We start from the raw sequence: 21,270 nt of genomic DNA, 5'->3' as shown, positions 1-21,270 counted from the left end.
CATTGATACTGATGCAAAAATAAATTTTGGTTGTCTCTTGCAAACAAGATTTACAAATATTGACAAAAAAAGATTTTGTTCACTTTTTGAGTAAACTGCAAAAAAAAACACAAAAAGAAGGGAGAGAAAGTAACAGTCTGACTATATATGCTTCATGCTGTTTTTACTGTGTCTTTTGATTATTTGGAAAACTGAGTCTCCTCTATCAAAGAGTAAAGGTTTTAGCTTTTTGAAATCTCTGAATTATCACTTTGGTTAAATGAATGATTGTTTCATAATGACCTGTGATTCTACTTTTGATCAAGTCTTTTGAACCTTTACTTTTAAAAGACTTCAAAATCAAATTTCAAATTCTACATTAAGTCTTTTTAACCTTGAACTAACTTTTGAACATTCCAGAAGGGCCTTTGGAAGGTCCACAGAGACGTATTAGGCTTATTTGGTGTGTTAAAATCACACGGGAAGCATTGTCAAATACAAAATGGTGTTTAGTTTTCCTTGAGTTACATTTGTATAAATGTGTAATTAATATGTGTTCCAAAATAGTATGTGATTCCTAGAAATCTGATATGTCTTGGTTTATGTTACCAGTCATAATTGTAATGTTAAATCTCGTATGCCACAAAAATAACCAGATTTCTTTGTGCAGAGACAAAACGACTCCACCTTGGATGTTAATCCACCATTGACTTCTGAATGACCCCATTTCTGTGAATGCCTCCTGATTTTTTCTTAATTTATTGTCCTTAGTGTAAGAATATGTGCTCACTACGAATCCCGATTTTAGATCAAAGCAACCTTGATGTTATCACATAAATTATAGGCTATGACACATATAACATTCTTGCCTGTTCTGGAGGGTTGCCTTTAATTGTCTTGCTGAAGCATGTATACCTTTCCCCTATGGTATATAAGCCTTGGGTCTGGGGAGTAACAGTGCAGATATTGACCTGTCTTGCAGTCACCCAAGACCACGCTTCTGTCTGTAAGTTCCCCTAATAAATCATCATATATCAACAAACTGGATTTATCTGCCTCATTCTTTGGTTTCTTGGCTCATTTGGCATTTGAGAACTGCTTTTTAACGTACGGATCTTTCACAGAACACCTGGTCGACTGCATCATTATTATGAACTCTCGTAAGATTTTTAACCATGGCCATTTTAAGTCTTGTTGTCCACAGTAAACTGCTTTATTCTGATGCTTCTCCTGAAAGATATTTGCAAGCAACAACAATCCTAAAGTGTTCTGTCTTCAAGAAGGTTCACGAAAAAAAAAAAAACTTCTGAGAGCTACCCTGAAAGTCAGACCTCTGCTAATGACTTTGAGATTATCCAGTTGGACTGGATAAAAATTTTAATAATTCCAGTGGAAAAAGTTGGAGTCATAAAACTGTGAACTCAACAAGCAGATAAGAAAGAATTACATGGGCATCAACTGATTAAGGATTATGATATTTTATGGCTTTTTGTTTGAACATTACTGATTCTTTTTGTTTTGTTTTCCAAAGTTAAAGAGCTTCCTTTTATTCCTCTTAAACTTTACAGCAATTGGGAATAGTTTTGTGAACAAAATTGAAACATTTGCCTTTCTCTCTACCTTATCCCTCCAAAATATTGAAATTCATGGATATTCTTATGTTATGGCAATGTAGTTATTTGCATAAGTTCAATAAGAATCTGTTCTTCTTGTAACAGAATACAAATGGAGACACTGGTTATTTTACCAAGGCCTTGATTGGAATGTCATATTTTCATCTATGACCAGACAGCTTTACAGAACTGAGGCTGACATTATGAAGCCAATAGAAGCCCTGGGAAAAACTGGCCTAACACCTTACATACACAATTTTTACGGCTGCCTCGTGGTAGGTAAATAATGTAACTTTCTGTTTTTTTTTTTTTTTTTTTCTTGAGACAGAGTCCTGCTCTGCCACCCACACTGGAGTGCAGAGGTGTGATCTCGGCTCACTGCAACCTCAACCTCCAGGGTTCAAGTGATTCTTGTGCCTCAGCCTCCCGAGTAGCTGGGATTACAGGCATGCACCACCATGTCCAGCTAATTTTAGTATTTTTAGTAGAGATGACATCTCACCATGTTGGCCAGGCTCAAGAAGAGAGAAATTCACTCAATTTGTGTAGTTATTACAGACGTAGTCTGAGGGCAAGTCAAATCTTTGATTTGGCTTGTAGCCTTGAGAGGCTTTTAAAAGTTTAATCTGAGATTCCTTATAAAAATTTTTAGCAAAGCCAACTTGAAAAGAGCCTATATAATAAATCATTATTCTAATTGTACTTTATGCAAATAATCAGGCCAAGTTAATAAATTTTACAAACAAATTAGTATCATTTTGAGTATCTTTAGTAGAAATGAAAGGCTGAAGAAAGAAAAGTTACATTTCAGAAGAAAACTACGGTGCATATGTTATTAGATTCTAGCCCTGTTCATTGTTTTTGAGTTTTTCTAGGAAAACTTCTGACTTGGAATCACTAAAATTAAAATTTCTTTTTTCCAAAGACTCTACAAGCTGAAGCTAGTAAACTTGGCTTTGAAGAAAAAAATCACAACAGCTTTATTTGAACAAACTTACACACAAACTAAAATCCAGGAAAATCTATCACATTGCCACTGGCCGTCTCAGCTGACTGCCCCCATGACTCTAAAAGAAACTAGTTTATAGACCACCACAGACATTAACATTTGTTTTTCATCTGTTTCCATAAAAAAATGTCTCTTATTAAATATCTGTTTGCCTGTGTCATGTATAGAGGTCTAACTTTGAGAGCCCATCTACAATGCCATCTCTTAAAATGAGAAACTACTGTTTAATTGGATTGGCCTATTCTCAGGAATGAGAGGCTGGTTTAATGCGATCCTTTACCATCCAGCTACTAACTCTATTTTCCTCTCCACAGTCACTAGCTCATCTTTTAACATGTGAAACGTCCAGGAAAGTCTGAGCTCAGAAACGAATATCCCAAAATGGGGCACTTTGATGTGCTAAAGAAGCAACCTGACGGGTCTCGCTGATCTTCTGCCTGCTCCTGTTTCTCAACCCTCTGTCTCTCCCAAAGCACAGGATGAAGCTGTTCTCTGAAGCTCTCTTATTTGCCTGAAGTCAAGACCTACCAAAGAAAATAATTACCTCTGGCCCTTCCCTTAGTTTTCATTAACTTAACTCATATTGAGGAAGAAAGATTCAAGTCTGTCAATACACCTGGACAGACTTTTGTCACAAACCATTTGTCATCTGTTCTGGTCCTATTCAGTATTTCAGAGAGAATCATTTACCACCCATTGTCTGTTCTGTGGGCCCAAGAGACTTTGTCCCAGGTCACTGGGTATTTTCCAAGTCCATTAATTTCCCCCTAACAATCGTTTACTATCCTCAAATTGCCACATATTCCCCATCTCTTTCCTCTATGGAGAAGGGTATATAAACATCTGTATCCCATTTAGCTACTGGGTAGTCAGATTCTCCTCTGATTATCCTGTGCCATGCATTTTACAATAAGTGTCGTATGCCTTTTCTCCTTTTAATCTGCCTGTCAGTGAACCTTCAGAGGAGGAAGTGGGAAGCTTGGTCCCTACCGCAGCATGACTGGTAATGGTAAAAGACTGGAAACAACCAACATGTGCATCACAGTTAAATTAATTATGGTTGTTCCTACTGTGCAATACTATGCAAATGTAAAATGATTGAAGATGTTCTTTAGATATTGAAACAGAAAGCTCTCTAAGGTATGCTAAGGAAGACAAGCAAGGGAAAGAGCAATGTCCGTAATATGCTCTTGTGTGTCAAAAAGAGGGGGAAGATAATATGAATTGGCTTGTAGATGCAGAAAAATATCTGCATTAAAAAATAAATTATCAACCACTGGCCATTTCCTGTTGGAGCCCTGGGGAACTGAGTAGTTTTGATGTTTGAGTCATATAAATGTAGTATCTATTAAATATAGGAAACAAATCATCCAGGTGTTTTCATCTGACACTTTTGTCCTCAAAAACCCATTTTAACCTATTTTTCTAAGGCTCTTCTATTACATTAGTGGTGCTTCTCACTACTTGATTTGACCTGAATTTTGCCAGGAATTTAAATGAGATGTCCAAATACGGTGTTCAGGTGATGAATGTTACCTTCACATCTTCACTCAGATGTCCAGGTCCTACTTGAGTCATCATTAGGCTAAGCAGCCTATGTTAAAAAATCGTAATAATAATTAAAAAGTCTGAGCCTATGTCAATATAACTGGTGAATAATAATATGAGCTGATTCTCCAAGGATGTACACAGGGGCCAAAAGGAAAGGGGGCTACTGCTTCCTTGGCCCTATTAGTATGAACAGAGACTGCATGGAGTTTCCCCGTGCAGCACAGTTTTCTAAAGTTTTATTATGTGCCTTGTGGAACAGTACCATAGAAGTGACTTTGCATACAGTGAGCATTGCATAGCTCTGTATATATACCATAACAGATCCTACTCAGACAGTGCTTCTAGACTGTGCTTGGCTTAGGGTCAGGTATTGGGGTAGAAGTGGACTGTCTGGCCCAGAGGACTTTTCTCTGCTGAAGTTTCCCCTCTTTTCTCAGTTACAAATGTCAGTCACCATCCCTGCCAATTTAGACTGAACACTTCAAGTTCCCTTTGGGGGAATGCTACCCATTCCTTTGTAAAGCTAGGGGAGGGGATCCTAACCACTCTTCTGTCACTTGGGTAAGAGGACCAGGTTGGATGCTCTGGACATCCCATCCCAGTTTTACCTGAACAACCTCTCTTTTATCTGTTTTAATGTTGAACATCCTGGTTGACCAAAGCCTCTTCTTGACCCATTATATTATCCAATTTCCAGGAGAGTATTTTGGGCCTGGAGAATGACTTAATGGAGGGTTTCCCATTGCTAAAGCCAGCATATGTTCAGAAAGAAGTGTGCATACCTTGGAGGAACTAAGAATGGCACTACCAGAGGTAGACCAGATTAACTCAGGGGTAAAGGGCAAGGTGCACGCACAAAATGGTCATCTCAACTTCTACCCTGAGTATCTCATATGTGCTGGGTCCTGGGCTAGAGGCTTGGCATACACTTTCTCCAATCTCTAAGATCTGGGAGGCCAGTAACATTGCCTTCACCTGTTTTCTGGCCTCCTGGCCTCCGTGGAGACCTTCACCTAACACTCCATTTAATGTGTGCCCCCCACCATTTTTTCACTACCCTGTTAACTTCACAGCATTCATCCAACTTCACTGCATTCATCAACAGCATTCATCATCATATTTGTTGAATGCATTTGAATGCTTCATAGCATTCATCAATTCTTTTGCTTATTAACTGACTTTGTATTACTTTTCCCACTAGGTTTTAAGCTCAATTTGAGTAGAAACTGTGTTAATCTTTTCCACTATTTAATCCCAATGCCTTGCCCAATGTATGGCAGTGAGCAGTTATGATTATTTGTTGTATTAATTCATTATTATGTGTATAATTTAGGTTGATTATTTAATATATATCGATTAAGAAATCTAAACAGGGTTTTTATGTTGGGTAGTTGTTCTAGTGATTAAAATAAGAAAAACACTAGATAATTTTTCTAAACTACATATAACAAAGCAAATTTCATCAGTTTCATATTTGGTTTCAGTTTAAGGTTTCAAGAGGTCCTAAGAACAGATCAAGTGCCCCAAAAGTTTACTTCTTAGTTAATCCTATTCATGATTATTTTCAGGAAAGGAGGTTTCACAACAAATTTCTAACTTGTTCTTTTGTTCCATTCTTGTATATATTTAAAAAACATTTATTGAATAATTTTAATCTGTTAAGCATTGAGGATATAAATACATATAATACTCAATCTTTCTCTGTTAGGAGCTAAGACACATGTCAAAATAACTATAATATAATATGATAAACTTTTTAATAGTCACAAGCAGAAAGTACTTTAAATTAGATTAGAGTTTGCTTGGGGTCGGTGTAAGAGAGAAAGTCCACAAAGAGTCACATTAACTTGGAATTCAGGCAAATTAGAAGCTATCCACCCTCTTTCAAGGGTGAATCATGCAAATATCTTGGAGAAGAGAAGAACAATTTACCCAATCCAGTTATTCTCTTGGTTTCACTGGACTAACAATATAAACTCTAAGGAAAGCCCGCAAAGTGAAGCCAGTAAAAAAGCAATGTAGGGCAAAAGGGTCAAAAAATGAGCAGGGTCTACTTGTGTGGTTCAGCAGAGCACAATAGTGTATATATAAAGGAGGGAAATGTACATTCAACACCTGCACGTGCGTGCGCACACACACACACACACACACACACGGATATACTTACTCATACACACATTCATTATGTCATCCTTCCCAGTCAGGGCAACACATTGGTTTACAGCTTATCTCTCAACATTTGGAAACAGTTACCTTGCTTTAATTTATTGAATAAATATGAAACTCTCTGCCAACGTGTCCTGATGGAAGCCAAGTGGTGTCCCAGCTGGGGGAGGAAGTGTCAAAGCCCACACTGAGTGTGAGTGGATGGCGGAGCCGTAGGAAACGCCCTGCAGTGGAGGTGATGACTGACCAGAGGATGTGCCTGATGTAAGGGAGGAGTTCGGGAGCCAGAAGGCGGCTTCTTTCCCTTCACCAGAAGGCACCATGGGAGCATGCACTCACACTTTCTTAGGTTCCTCTGCCATCAGCTCTGCAAGGGCTCGAGAAATTCAGAGTAAGCAACCAAAAAACAAGATGAGGCTGACAGAGGCTTGGGAGGGTGCCAAGAATTCTCCCCCACCTTCAAGGCCTTGCGTTCTGGGTATCTGGCCAAGGGAGCTTCATCTCCTTGTTTTATCTGTACTCAACTTGCCTATCCCAGGCCCCAAATGAGAAAACTCTGTGATGAATTCAAGGTTAACTTCATTTGCTGAAATTCAACATACTGAGTACCAAGTGCCTTCTTTCATTTACACATTTATGTCAAACAACCATTCAAATGGTAGGCTTTTTGCTAAAGCAAGACTGGCCACAGCAAGGCACTCCAGGCTGACGGGACAGCACATGCATTCCCATGAAAGCGCCAACCAGCAGGCCTGCAGGGTTAAGGACTAACATGTCCCCATCTGGCTGCCAGGAGGCCTGGCAGGAGGCAGATGATGAAGGGTTGGGACTTTATTCCATAGGCACTGTGGAGCCGCAGGTGGAATTTAGTCAAAAGAGAGGTTCATCTTGATTTGTGTTTTGAAAAGATGGTCATTTGGAAAAAGGAGATGAGAAAAATAAACTTAGAAAAGGGAAAAGACTTAAAAACAATTTTTTCCCAACACATATAAACAGCTCTTTCCATTCTGATTAACAATTCATGGCCGGGTGTGGTGGCTCACGCCTGTAATCCCAGCACTTTGGGAGGCCGAGGTGGGTGGATCATGAGGTCAGGAGATCGAGACCATCCTGGCTAACACCGTGAAACTCCGTCTCTACTAAAAATACAAAAAAATTTGCCGGGCGTGGTGGTGGGCACCTGTAGTCCCAGCTACTCGGGAGGCTGAGGCAGGAGAATGGCGTGAACCTGGGAGGTGGAGCTTGCAGTGAGCCGAGATCGTGCCACTGCACTCCAGTCTGGGAGACACAGCGAGACTCCGTCTCAAAAAAAAACAACAACAACAACAACAAAAACCAATTCAGCCTAAAAAGCCAATATTAATAATAACCCCCTATGTAGCATTTAGTGTGTACAATTCACTTCATCTTCACGATAGTCCTCTGCAAAATGGGGATTAATAATACCTCTTTGATTGGGTCATTGTAAAGATAAATGAATGAACAAAATCATTTTTGTGTAAAGGACACCACCCAGGGTGCAGCACATGGTAAACTCAGAAATGGCTCCTTGCTGGCTTGCATCAGTTTCAACACCTTCCTCCCCTGTGATTTCAAAGCAGCTATTTTTTTGCAAGGCACCTACTCAAGTTCTGTTCCTTCACTACCAAACACTTTTTTAGGGGGGATGGGAGTAGGCCTTGGGGTCATTCTGACTCAGGATCATTAAAGTCTGGAAGCCTGAGATTTCTGAAAGGTTGGTCTCCAGGGAGCTAAAGTTTTGGTTTATTTTTTCCTAGTGCCTTACCCCCATGACCCTGTTCTTTCAAATGCCTGCTAGAGCTTCAAGGCAAAGTTTCATCTATTTTTATTAAGTTGTGAGCAAAAATAATACCTACACCCCCAAACTATAAAATTTTGGAACATTTAAAAACAGAGTTTAAAGCTGAGATCAAGTAAAACTAAATCATAGCGTGGTTAATGTGATGTTTAATAATAGAAATTATAATTGTGCTCTCTGTTAATTAGACCTAAGTGATATTTCGCTTGTGTAAATGACAGTAATGACTGGGGAGGGCTGGAGTGTCTCTGAGACTTCTCTGAAGGCTGGCCAGATACTCATTTTTGATGTCTGGCAAAAGGGATTGGGGTGAGGGAGGGAGAACTTCTGTGGGCTTCCAATACATCCTCTTGTTTTTGGAAATGACAGAATGAGAGCTCTACTTGCCCTTTCCCTTCGAGGCCTTTCGATATGCAGTAATTAGCCCAAAGCCGACATTTAGACTCCTTCCAGTCCCTGTAAAAAAATGGAGTATCACCCCACACCAAGGGACTAGATATCAACCCCAATTTTCTCTGTTCCCCGACCCTCACCAAGGTAGGCCTAGGACATCCACATTCTTCTTGCCCTTATTCCAACTCTCGAGTCTAAAGTGCAGAGGAAAGGCAGAGCAAGATGGCTGAATTGCAGCCTTCATCATCATCCTCCACATAGGAACACCAAATTTAATGATTATTTATACAAAAAAGCACCTTCATATGAGCCGAAATCAGGTGAGTGATCACATAACTTGGTTTTAACTTAGGATCACTGAAAGGGACACTGAAGAGGGTAGGAAAGACAGTCTTGAATCACTGACACCAATCCTCTCCCATTCCCCAGCAGCAGCCACAGGGCGCAGAGAGTCTGTCCACTTTTGGGAGGGAGAGCACCGTGATTCCCACATCACTGTCCCACCTTTGCATTGGAGCTCAGTGCTGCCCTATCGCAGTGGAAAGCAACACCAGGCAGAACCCAGCTGTTGCCATGGAGGGAGCACTGAGACTAGGCCTAGTTCAAAGGGCACTCGTTCATCCTAGTGGTTAGAACGTGAGTTATGGCAAGGCTTGCCACGGTGGGCTAATGTACTCTGGGGTCCTAAATATACCTGAACGGCAGTCTAGGCCACAAGCCGTGTAATCACTGGGAATGTTCTGCTGCTATGTTGGGCTTGGAGCTAGTGGACTTGGGGGGCATGAAACCCAGTGAGACACCAGCCAGGGTGGTCAAAGGAGTGTTTACACTACCCCTCCTCCAACCCCAGGCAGTGCACTTGCCTCTATGGGAGAAACTGCTTCCTTCCACTTGAGGAAAGGAGAGGGAAGAGGAAAGAGGTCTTTGTCTTACAACTTAGATACCAGCTCATCCACCATAGGATACGGCAGCATGTAAGTCCTGAGGCCCCCATTCCAGGCCATAGTTCCCAGAAGACATTTCTAGACATACCCTGGGCCAGAAGAGAACCTGCTGCCTTTAAGGGAAGGACCCAGTCCTGGCAGGATTCATCACCTGCTGACTAAAGAGCCTTTGGGCCCTGAATAATCAGCAGCAGTAACCAGGTAGTACACATCGTGGGCCTTGGGTAAGACTCTGAGATCTTCTAGCTTCAGCTGTGACTGAGGGCATTCCCAGCTGTGGTGGCTATGGAGAGAAACTCCTTCTGCTTGAGAAAAGCAGAGGAAAGAGTAAAGGGGACTTTGTCTTGCAGCTTAAATACCAGTTTGGCCACAGTGGAGTATAGCACCAAGTGGGCTTTTGGAGTCCCTAATTTCAGGCTTTGGGACTTGGGCAGGATTTCTGCACCTGCCCGGGGCCAGAGGGGAGCCAACTGCTCTAAAGACCTTGAGTGAACATCAGCAAGAGCCTGGCATTGCTCTCTGTGGGCCTGTGGAGGTGGTGGCCACAGGGAGAGACTCCTCTGCTTGTAGAAAGGGGAAGGAAGAGTGGGAAGAACTTTGGCTTCTGTCTTGGGTGCCAGCTAAGCTGCAGTAGAATAGAGCACCAATTGATTCCTAGGTTTCTGACCCCAGGCCCTGGCTCCTGAATGGTATTTCTGAACTAGCCCAGGGCTGGAAGGAACTTGCCACCCTAAAGGGAAGGATACAAGCCTGGCTGGCTTTGCCACCTACTGATTGTAGGCCCTAGGCCTTGAGTGAACATAAGCAGTAGCCAGGTAGTGGTTATGGCAGGCCTTGGGCAAGACCCAGTGCTGTGCTGCCTTCAGGTCTGACCCAGCACAGTCCCAGTGGTGGTGGCCACAGGGGTGCTTATGTCACCCCTTCCCTGGTTCCAAGCAGCTTATCACAGAGAGAAGCTACATTCTTGTAGGAGAAAGTAAGGGGAGACAACAGTCTCCGCCTGGTAATCCAGGGAATCCTTCTGGAACTTACACAAGACCACCAAGGTGGTACCTCTATGAATCTGCAAGAGCCACAGCATTAGTGGGCTTAAGGTGGTCACATCTGCAGTGACCAAAGACTTAGATCACAACACCCAAGTCCCTGCAAATATCCAGAAAGCCTTCCAAAGAAGGACGAGTACAAACAAACCCAGACTGTGTACAAACAAACCCAGACTGTGAAGACTACAATAAATACCTAACTCTGAACTATCGAGACCCCAATGAACATCCACAAGCATCAAGACCATCCAGGAAAACATGACTTCACCAAATGAACTAAATAAGGCATCAGGGACCAATCCTGAAAAAACAGCAATATGTAACCTTTCAGTCAGAAAATTCAAAATAGCTGTCTTGAGGAAACTCAACGAAATTCAGGACAACACAGAGAAGGAATTCAGAATTCTATCAGATACATTTAACAAAGAATCAAGCAGAATTTCTGGAGCTGAAAGGCAACTGACATACTGAAGAATACATCAGAGTCTCTTAACAGCAGAATTGATCAGGTAGAAAGAAGAATTAGTGAGCTTGAAGACAAGTTATTTGAAAATACACAAGAGGAGACAAAAGAAAAAAAGTAAAAAGGAATAAAGCATGCCTACGAGATCTAGAAAATCGCCTCCAAAGTTCAAATCTAAGAGTTATTGGCCTTCCAGAGGAAGTAGAGACAGAAATGGGGTAGAATGTTTGTTCAAAGGGATAATAACAGAGAACTCCCCAAACCTAGGGAAAGATATCAATATTCAAGTACAAGAAGGCTACAAAAGACCAAGTAGATATAACCCAAATGACACTACCTCAAGACATTCAATAATCAAACTCTCAAAGGTCAAAGAAAAAGAAAGGTTCCTAAAAGCAGCAAGAGAAAAGAAATAAATAACATACAATGGAGCGCCATTATATCTGGCAGCGGACATTTCAGTGGAAACCTTACAGGCCAGGGGAGAGTGGCATCACATATTTAAAATGCTAAAGGAACCACACTTTTACCATAGAATAGTATATCTGGTGAAAATACCCTTCAAATGTGATGGAGAAATAAAGACTCTCCCAGACAAACAAAAGCTAAGGGATTTTATCAACACAAGCCCTATCCTATAAGAAATACTAAAGGGAGTAGAAAGAGACTAGAAAGAAAAGGATGTTAATGAGCAATAAGAAATCAATTGAAGATACAAAACTCTCTGGTAATAGTAAGTACACAGAAAAACACAAAATATTATACACTGTAATTGTGGTGTGTAAACTACTCCTTTTTTTTTTTTTTTTTTTTTTGAGACAGAGTCTCACTATCACCCAGGCTGGAGTACAGTGGCACCATGTCAGCTCACTGCAACCTCTGCCTCCCGAACTCAGGCAATTCTCATGCCTGAGTACCTAGAATTATAGGTGCATGTCACCACACCCAAGTAATTTTTGTATTTTTAGTAGAGATGGGGTTTCACCATGTTGACCAGGCTGGTCTCGAACGCCTAATCACAAGTGATCCCAAAGTGCTGGGATTACAGGTGTGAGCCACTGCACCTGGCCATCACTCTTACCTTGGGTAGAAAGACTAAAAGATGAACCTATCAAAAATAATAACAATAACTCTTCAAGACATAGACAGTACAATAAGACATAAATAGAAACAACAAAATGTTAAAAAGCAAGGAGATGAAGTTAAAGTGTAAAATTTTTATTGGTTTCTCTTTGCTTGTTATTTTGTTAATTGCAATCAATGTTAAGTGATAATCAGTTTAAAATAATGAACTGTAAGACATTATTTGCAAGCCTCATGGTAACCAAACCCAAAATCATAAAACAGATATACAAAAAGCAAAACTCAAGCAATTAAAACATACTACCAGAGAAAATCACACTCACTAAAAGGAAGACAGGAAGGAAGGAAAGAAAGAAGACTACAAAACAATCAGCAAACAACAAAATGCCAGAAATAAGTCATTAATTATCAATAATAACATTGAATGGAAATGGACAAAACTCACAAATCAAAAGACAGAGTAGCTGAACGGATTTAAAAAAAAAGAAAGACCCATACATCTGTTTCCTACAAGAAACACACTTCACATATAAAGACACACATAGGCTGAAAATAAAGGGATGAACAAACATATTCTACGCAAATAGAAACCAAAAATGAACAGGAGTAGCTATACTTAGACAAACTAGATTTCAATGCAAAAACTATAAAAAGACACAAAGAACGTCATTATATGATAAAGGAATCAATTCAGCAAAAGGATTTAACAATTGTAAATATATACGCACCCAACACTGGAGTACCCAGATATATAAAGCAAATAGTACTAAAACTAACAAAAGAGAGACAGATGCCAATACATTAATAGCTGGACACTTCAACACCGCACTCTCAGCATTGGACAGATCATCCAGACAGAAAATCAGCAAAGAAACATCAAACTTAATCTACACTACAGACCAAATGGATCTAATAGATATTTACAGAACATTTCATCCAACAGCTACAGAATACACATCCTTTTCCTCAGCACATGCATCATTCTTAAGGATAGACCATATGTTAGGCCACCAAACAAGTCCTAAAACATTCAAAAACACAGAAATAATATCAAGTGTCTTCTCTGACCACAATGGAATAAAACCAGAAAATAATAACAAGAGGAATTTTGGAAACTATACAAACTCATGGAAATTAAACAATTTGCTCCTGAATGATTAGTGTGTCAATAAAGAAATTAAGAAGAAAATTGAAAAATTTCTTAAAACAAATGATCATGGAAACAGCACACCAAAATCTATGGGATACACTGAAAGCAGTACTAAGAGGGATGTTTATACCTATAAGCACCTACATCAAAAAAGTAGAAAAACTTCAAATAAACAACCTATTGATGCATCTTAAAGAGTAGAAATACAAGAAAAAAACCCCAAATTAGTGAAAGATAAATAATAGGCCAGGCACGGTGCTCATGCCTATATCCCAGCACTTTGGGAGGCTGAGGCAGGAGAACTGCTTGAGCCTAGGAGTTCAAGACCAGCCTAGGCATCATAGCGAGATCCCATCTCTATAAAAATTTTAAAAATTGGTCAGGTGTGGTGGCATGCACCTGTAGTTCCAGCTACCCAGGAGGCTGAGCTGGGAGAACTGCTTGAGCCTGGAGGTCAAGGTTGCAGTGAGCTGTGATCATGCCCCTGCACTCTAGCCTCAGCAACAGAGCAAGATTCTGTCTAAAAAAAAAAAAAGAAAAAGAAAAAGAAAAGATATAATAAAGATCAGAGCAGAAATAAATGAAATTGAAATGAAGAAAATAATGCAAAAGGTCAACAAAATGAAAAGTTAGTTTTTGAAAAGATAAAATGGACAAACCTTTACTCAGACTAAGAAAAAGAGAGAGAAGACTCAAATAAATAAAATCAGAGCTAAAAAAGGAGACATTACAACTGATACCACAGAAATTCAAAGTATCAATAGTGACTACTATGAGCAACTATATGTCAATAAACTGGAAAGTGTAGAATAAATGAATAACATTCCTAGATACATACAACCTATCAAGATTAAACCATGAAGAAATCCAATACTTGAACAGACCAATAACAAGTAATGAGATAGAAACAGTAATAAAAAGTCTCCCAGTAAAGAAGATTGGGACCCATTGGCTTCACTGCTGAATTTTACCAAACATTTAAATAAGATTAAATACACAACTCCTATTCAAACTATTCTAAAAAATAGAGGAGCAGGGAATAATTCCAAATGCATGATGCAAAAAATCCTTCAGAAAAAAACTAGTAACTAAATTCAACAACACAATAAAACATCATTCATCAGAACCAAGTGCGATTCATCCCAGGGATGCAAGGATGGTTCAACATAGGCAAATCAATCAATGTGATATCTCATAGCAACAGAATGAACAACAAAAACCATATGACCTTTCAATTGATGCTAATAAAAGCATTTGATAAAATTCAACATCCCTTCAAGATAAAAACTCTGAAAAACTTGGGTATAGAAGGAACATGCCTTAACATAATAAAGTCGTATATGACAGACCCATGGCCAGTTTCATACTGAAAAACCAAAAGCCTTTCCTCTAAGATCTGGAACAAGACAAGGATGTTCACTTTCACTACTGTTATTCAACGTAGTACTGGAAGTCCTAGCCAGAACAATCAGATATGAGAAAGAAATAAAGGCCATCCAAATTGGAAAGGATGAAGTCAAATTACCCTTGTTTGCAGATGATATAATGTTATATTTGGAAAACACTAAAGACTCCACCAAAAGTGATTAGAATTGATAAACAAATTCAGTAAAGTTGCAAAATACAAAATCAACATCCAAAAAACAGTAACATTTCTATATGGGAACAGCAAACATACATATTTCTGTATGCCAACAGCAAACAATCTGAAAAATAAATTTAAAAACTAATCCCATTCACAATAACTACAAATAAAATATCCAGGAATTAACCAAAGAAGTAAAAGATCTACAATGAAAACTATACAACATGGATGAGGCTGGGCACGGTGGCTCAAGCCTGTAACCCCAGCACTTTGGGAGGCCAAGACGGGTGGATCATGAGGTCAGGAGATCAAGACCATCCTGGCTAACACGGTGAAACCCCGTCTCTACTAAAAAATACAAAAAACTAGCCAGGCGAGGTGGCGGGTGCCTGTAGTCCCAGCTACTCGGGAGGCTGAGGCAGGAGAATGGCGTGAACCCGGGAGGCGGAGCTTGCAGTGAGCTGAGATCCAGCCACTGCACTCCAGCCTGGGCGACACAGCGAGACTCCGTCTCAAAAAAAAAAAAAACAACCTGGATGAAAGAAGTTGAAGAGGACACAAAAGAATTGGAAAGATATCCTGTGTTCCTGGATTGGAAGAATTAATATTGTTAAAATGTCTGTAAAACCAAAGCAAATTACAGATTTAATGTAATACCTATCAAAATACCAATGAAATTCTTCACAGAAATAGAAAAACACAATTCTAAAATTTATATGGAACCACAAAAGATTAAGAATAGACAAAGCAATCCTGAGCAAAATGAAGAAAACTGGAGGAATTACATTACTTGATTTCAAATTATACTACAGAGCAATAGTAACCAAAACAGCATGGTACTGGCATAAAAACAGACATATAGACCAATGGAACAGAATAGAGAACCTAGAAATAAATCCACACATCTACAGTGAACTCACTTTCATTAAAGGGTTTTCATTAAAGGGGTCAAGAGCATACATTAGAAAAAGGACAGTCTCCTCAAAAAAATGGTGCTGGGAAAACTGGAAATCCATATTCAAAAGAATGAAACTAAACTCTATCTCTCACCATATATAAAAATCAAACCAAAATGGATTAAACACCTAAATCTAAGACCTCAAACTATGAAACTTCTACAAGAAAACATTGGGGGAACTCTCTGGGACATAGAACTAGGCAGAGATTTCTTGAGTAATACCCCACAAACACAGGCAACCAAAGCAAAAATGGACAAATCAGACCACATTAAGTTAAAAAGTTTCTGCACAGCAAAGAAAATAATCAACAAAGTGAAGAGACAACCCACAGAATGTGAGAAAATATTTGCAAACTACCCATCTGACAAGGGATTAATAAACAGAATATATAATAGCTCAAACAACTCTATAGGAAAAATGTCTAATAATCTGATTTTAAAAGGGGCAAAAGATTTGAATAAACATTTCTCAAAAGAAGACATACAGATGGAAAACAGGTATATGGAAACCTACTCAACATCATTGATCATTAGAGAAATACAAATCCAAACCACAATGAGATATTGTCTCACCCCAGTTCAAATGTGAGTGAATAACTCACTAAAAGTGAGGCAATAACAAATATTGGTGAGGATGTGGAGTAAAGGGAACCCTCTTACACTGTAGGTAGGAATGTAAGTTGGTATAACCACTATGGAGAACAGTTTGGAGGTTCCTCAAAAAACTAAGAATAGAGCTACCATGTGATCCAGCAGTCCCACTGGTAGGCATATACCCCAAAGAAAAGAAATCAGTATATCGAAGAGATATCTGCACACTCATGTCTATTGCAACACTAGTCACAAAAGCCAAGATTTGCATCAACTTAAGTGTCCATCAACAGATGAATGTATAAAGAAAATGTGGTACATATACACAATAAAGTACTATTTAGTCACAAAGAAGAATGAGATCCTGTCATTTGCAACAACATAGATGGAAATGGAGGTCATTATGCTAAGTGAAATAAACCAGGCACAAAAAGACAAACTTCGGGTTGGGTGAGGTAGCTCATACCTGTAATCCCAGCACTTTGGGAGGCCAAGGTGGCTGGCTTACCTGAGGTCAGGAGTTCGAGACCAGCCTGGCCAACATGACAAAACACTGTCTCTACTAAAAATACAAAAATTAGCTGGGTGTGGTGGCACATGCCTGTAATCCCAGCTACTCGGGAGGCTGAGACAGGAGAGTGGCTTGAACCGCCTAAGGCGAAGGCTGCGGTGAACCAAGATTGCAGCACTGCACTTCAGCCTAGGCAACAGAGCAAGACTCCATCTAAACAAAAAAAAAAAAAAGAAAAGAAAAAAGACAAACTTGCCGTGTTCTCACTTATTTGTGGAAGCCAAAAATTAAAACAATTGAACTCATGGAGATAGAGAGGATAATGATGGCTACCAGAGGCTAGAAGGGTAGTGGGGGTTAAGGGGGAGGTGGGGATAGTTAATGGGTACAAAAAATAGAAAGAATAAATAATATCTAGCATTTGATAGCACAACAGGGTGACTATAGTCAATAATAATGTAATTTTAAAATAACTCAGAGTATAATTGGATCATTCATAACACAAAGGATAAACGCTTGAGGGGATAGATACCCCATTTACTCTGATGTGATTATTACGTATTGTCTGCCTGTATTAAATTATCTCATGTACTCTATCTATTATGTGCCCACAAAAGTGATAAATTAAGAATTTTTTAAGAATAAATGAAACACAGGGAGCTCCAGAACTGGGTAAACACAGGCTCTAGCTTGAGCTGAAACAGAGCATTCAAGCCAGCAATGGGTGGGCCTGGGACCTTTACTTGGCTCGATGTGAGGACAGTGCCCTCCTCTCATGAGGACTCTTTTGTAGACTTGGCTTATATTATTATGCAATGCTTGTCACCTTTCATTAACTTTTCTTGCAAGCCTGCCTATTTCTTTCAACTCTATGTGGCCAGGAGAGGCTTTGTGTCACTATTTCAGATGCAGACACACATCTTAGGGAAAACTGTCTGCGAGCGACAGCTTTCTCAGCCACAAGTCAGAGAGGTGGAGAAATCAATTTGAATTCTGGGCATCCAATCAAATATTTAGAACAGGACACATCACCCTTTGAAAGCTGCAAAGTAAACAGAAGTTCAGCCTGGGAAGCAAATGTACTTCTGATTATTTAAACTGAAGTTCTAGAGAGGACGGGATAGTCAGTGGTTCCAACAACTTCAATGAGGGAACTTCAGGCAAATGCGGAGAACAAATGCAAAGTAGCATCCACGTAGTCCTAGTAGCATCAGAACCCTATTAATATACTCACATCCTGGAAAATGTCTGTTTCAGGCTTTTAGCAATTATTATCTGCAAACTGTGTTGCCGTAAAGTTTGAATGTTTTTCATCAATTAGTAAGAATCCATACCCATGTCCTTATAAGTGTTTGCTTTTCTTTTGTATCATCAGCTAATAGACTTTTAAAGAAATACTAAGAAAACGTGCTCTCCCAGTGAAGAGACCACATTTCATATTCCTTCCAAGTCATCTCACCACCATATATTTATATTTCTGGATCTTTGTTAACTATATTTTCATCAGTGTCCCTTAAAACCTTGCTACTCAAAATATGATCCAGGGACCAGCAGCATCAATATCACATGGAAGTTTGTTAGAAAAGCAGACTCCCAGGCTGTTCCCCAGGCCCTACTGAATCAGAATCTGCAATCCCCCAGTGATTCACCCTACAGCGTGAGAGTGCTGAGCCAAAAGAGCATCTGTATCTGACAAATCTATAACCAACAAGAAAAGGCAAATACTTTTGCATAGAAAATCCAGGTACAATGGTATATATGTAGGCATATGCAGTGATAATACTAATGAATACCAGTATGCTTACTGAATGCCAGACCCTGTTATAGGGTCATGACTCTTCACCACAACACAGGACGTAGGTACCATCCTCCTTATTTTTTAGATGATGCACAGAAGCACAGAGAGTGTAAGTAACTTTTACAAAATCACACAGTAAATCAGTGGAAGAGGCATGACTTGAACCCACGCAATTCGACTTCGGGGGGCAGGTTTGTAACCATTATACTCTACCACTACATTCACCATTCCTTAGCAGTGTGCACCTGTATTCAGGAAATTAAACAGTTGATTTGGGATCTGAAAGACAAAGCTAGATTGCTATCAGGCCCATCATTTTAGTTCAGTAACATTTAGAAACAGAGAACATAAAAGTTGGAGATCATAAAACTCTAAGAGAATGCCCTTGGGTATTTTCTGAGGACGCTGAAGCTCCGAGACGATGTGTGAAAACCAGTGGTTTTTCCAAAGGAGCGGAAAATTGGAGGCTATGATGTTTCCCATGATGTTTCCTGCCTCGTCTATGCCGCATCCTAATTCTTTCAGTGTTTGCTCTTCCAAAGATATTTCATACACATCAGATATCAAGTGACACCTTGTTCCTTTCTGAACTTGCATTCAAAATGTGAGAACAAAATCCTGTCATTTGCAATAGCATGGATAGAACTGAAGGACATTCTGTCAACTGAAATAAGCCAGGCATACAAAGACAAATAGCACATGTTCTCACTCATATGTGGGAGCTAAAAAAACCAAAATTGAACTCCTGAAGACCGAGAGTGAAATGACGGTTGCCAGAGACTGGAAAGGGTAGTAGGGACAGGGTTATAAAGTGAGGATAGTTAATGGGCAAAAAAATACAGTTAGAATTAATAAGATCAAGTGTTTGGTAGCACAATAGGGTGACTATAGCTAACAATAATTTATTGTATATTTTAAGATAACTAAAAGAGTAGAGGCTGGGCGAGGTGGCTGACGCCTGTAATCCCAACACTTTGGGAGGCCAAGGTGGGTGGATCACCTGAGGTTAGGGGTTCAAGACCAGCCTGGCCAACATGGTGAAACCCCGTCTCTATTAAAAATACAAAAAATTAGTTGGGCGTGGTGGCGTGAGCCTGTAATCCCAGCTACTTAGGAAGCTGAGGCAGGAGAACCACTTGAACCCAGGAGGCGGAGGTTGTAGTGAGCTGAGATTATGCCATTGCACTCCAGCCTGGGCAACAAGAGTGAAACTCCACCTCAAAAAATAAATAAATAAAGTAAAATAAAATAAAATAAAAGAGTAGCACTAGAATGTTCCTAATACAAAGAAATGATAAAAGCTTGAGGTGACGGATATCCCAATTACCCAGATTTGATCATCACACACTGTATGCCTGTATGAAAATATCACATATACCTCATAAACATATACATCCATTACATACTCATAACAATTAAAAATACACTTTTTAAAAATCTGAGAATATCAATCCTGCTTTATAAGTTATTTTGCATCCTATTTGAAACCTCCTCATTCAAAATGTTATTGGGAGGGTAGGCTGTGCTCACAAATCACACCTCAATATCCCTAATATTAAACACTGTAGCAATTTATATTCAAAGTATAATAGGAACTTCCAGGTGTTGTAGCCAAAGAGCTCTTCCTGTGATAAAACTCGGTCTGCCAGCTAGCTATAGAGTGCTAATTAAGATAGACTCTTCGTTTGGGCTCCAGAGTCATTTACCTGCTAAAGCTTAGCTCCACTAATACGTATGTAGATGAAAGGAGGGTAGAAGTCCAAGCGCAAATTAATGTGGCTACAGAATTTGTGCCATTTCATCTAAGATGCCGATTTTTAACCAAATGGTGCTTTCTGTCAACACTGAACATCCCACAAGGATTCTCTCAAGCCCAGAATGTTTGCAGAACGCCAGGCGGGGAGTTCCTGGAACAGACTTCAGAAGCCCAAGGAGGTTGAAAACTTCCTGTTTAAAGTACAACTTCTGCTATAAAAGGCATGAATCAACTTTCCTTTGGAAGCCTGCCCCTTCTGGGGAGAGGCAAGATAAAATATGCCATTCCCTTAAAATGCCACCCTCATGACGCCAACTATTTCTTGATTTAACCAGCAGTGCCCTTTCCATAACCTCTGTTTCACAGGCAAGGAAGGAGCTCCAGATCCAACTAGCAAAGATTGCCGTGTCCCTTGTGAAGCATGTGGTGTCAACATAAGTCACTTAATAATGGAAATGCTAGAGTGGGACCTAGTGACGCCCAAAGATCAAAAGCACAGTCAGGGCTGACCAAGCAGCCCTATCTCAGCCCACTCCTCCCAGAGCGCATGGTTCAGTGGCCCCGACGTGGGCTGGGGGCAGCTAGCAGCCTAGTCCCTCCCTGGAAAACAATGGAGTCAGCAGTCACAGATCAAACACCCTAAGAATTCACCCTAGTTCAGGGGCACTTACCTTGCACTGCCCAGACACACAGATGGCCGTGCCATTCTGGTCACAAGGGGTGCCATCGATGACCTTCTCAGCTTGCCGTACATAGAAGCGGTAGCCCATTGCCTGGCAGTTCAATTCACATTTGCGATTGCCTTTCACTACCAAAATAAAATAAAATAAAGGTGAGGTATAAGCAATATCATCTCTG

At 39.9% G+C, this 21,270-nt stretch overlaps 1 protein-coding gene and 1 long non-coding RNA gene across 3 annotated transcripts in view; both read right to left on the bottom strand.

Annotated features, from left to right (window-relative positions):
• The window catches only part of LOC144329945 (uncharacterized), a 124,327-nt gene extending 112,495 nt beyond the window's left edge, over nucleotides 1–11,832 (bottom strand). The window contains exon 1 of the long non-coding RNA XR_013395699.1: nucleotides 7,591–11,832. This is a non-coding gene — a long non-coding RNA (uncharacterized LOC144329945). The remainder of the gene's footprint in view (nucleotides 1–7,590) is intronic.
• Nucleotides 1–21,270, bottom strand: part of THSD4 (thrombospondin type 1 domain containing 4) — a 698,888-nt gene that overhangs the window by 352,462 nt on the left and 325,156 nt on the right. For both annotated transcript variants that reach the window (XM_077939655.1, XM_028851087.2), the window contains exon 7: nucleotides 21,084–21,220. In XM_077939655.1, the coding sequence (XP_077795781.1) occupies nucleotides 21,084–21,220 (137 nt within the window). The remainder of the gene's footprint in view (nucleotides 1–21,083; nucleotides 21,221–21,270) is intronic.

Source organism: Macaca mulatta, chromosome 7, assembly GCF_049350105.2.
Source record: "Macaca mulatta isolate MMU2019108-1 chromosome 7, T2T-MMU8v2.0, whole genome shotgun sequence".
Lineage (NCBI taxonomy): Eukaryota > Metazoa > Chordata > Mammalia > Primates > Cercopithecidae > Macaca > Macaca mulatta.
Note: the sequence above shows the minus strand (reverse complement) of the source record. Positions and strands in the feature narration are given on the sequence as shown.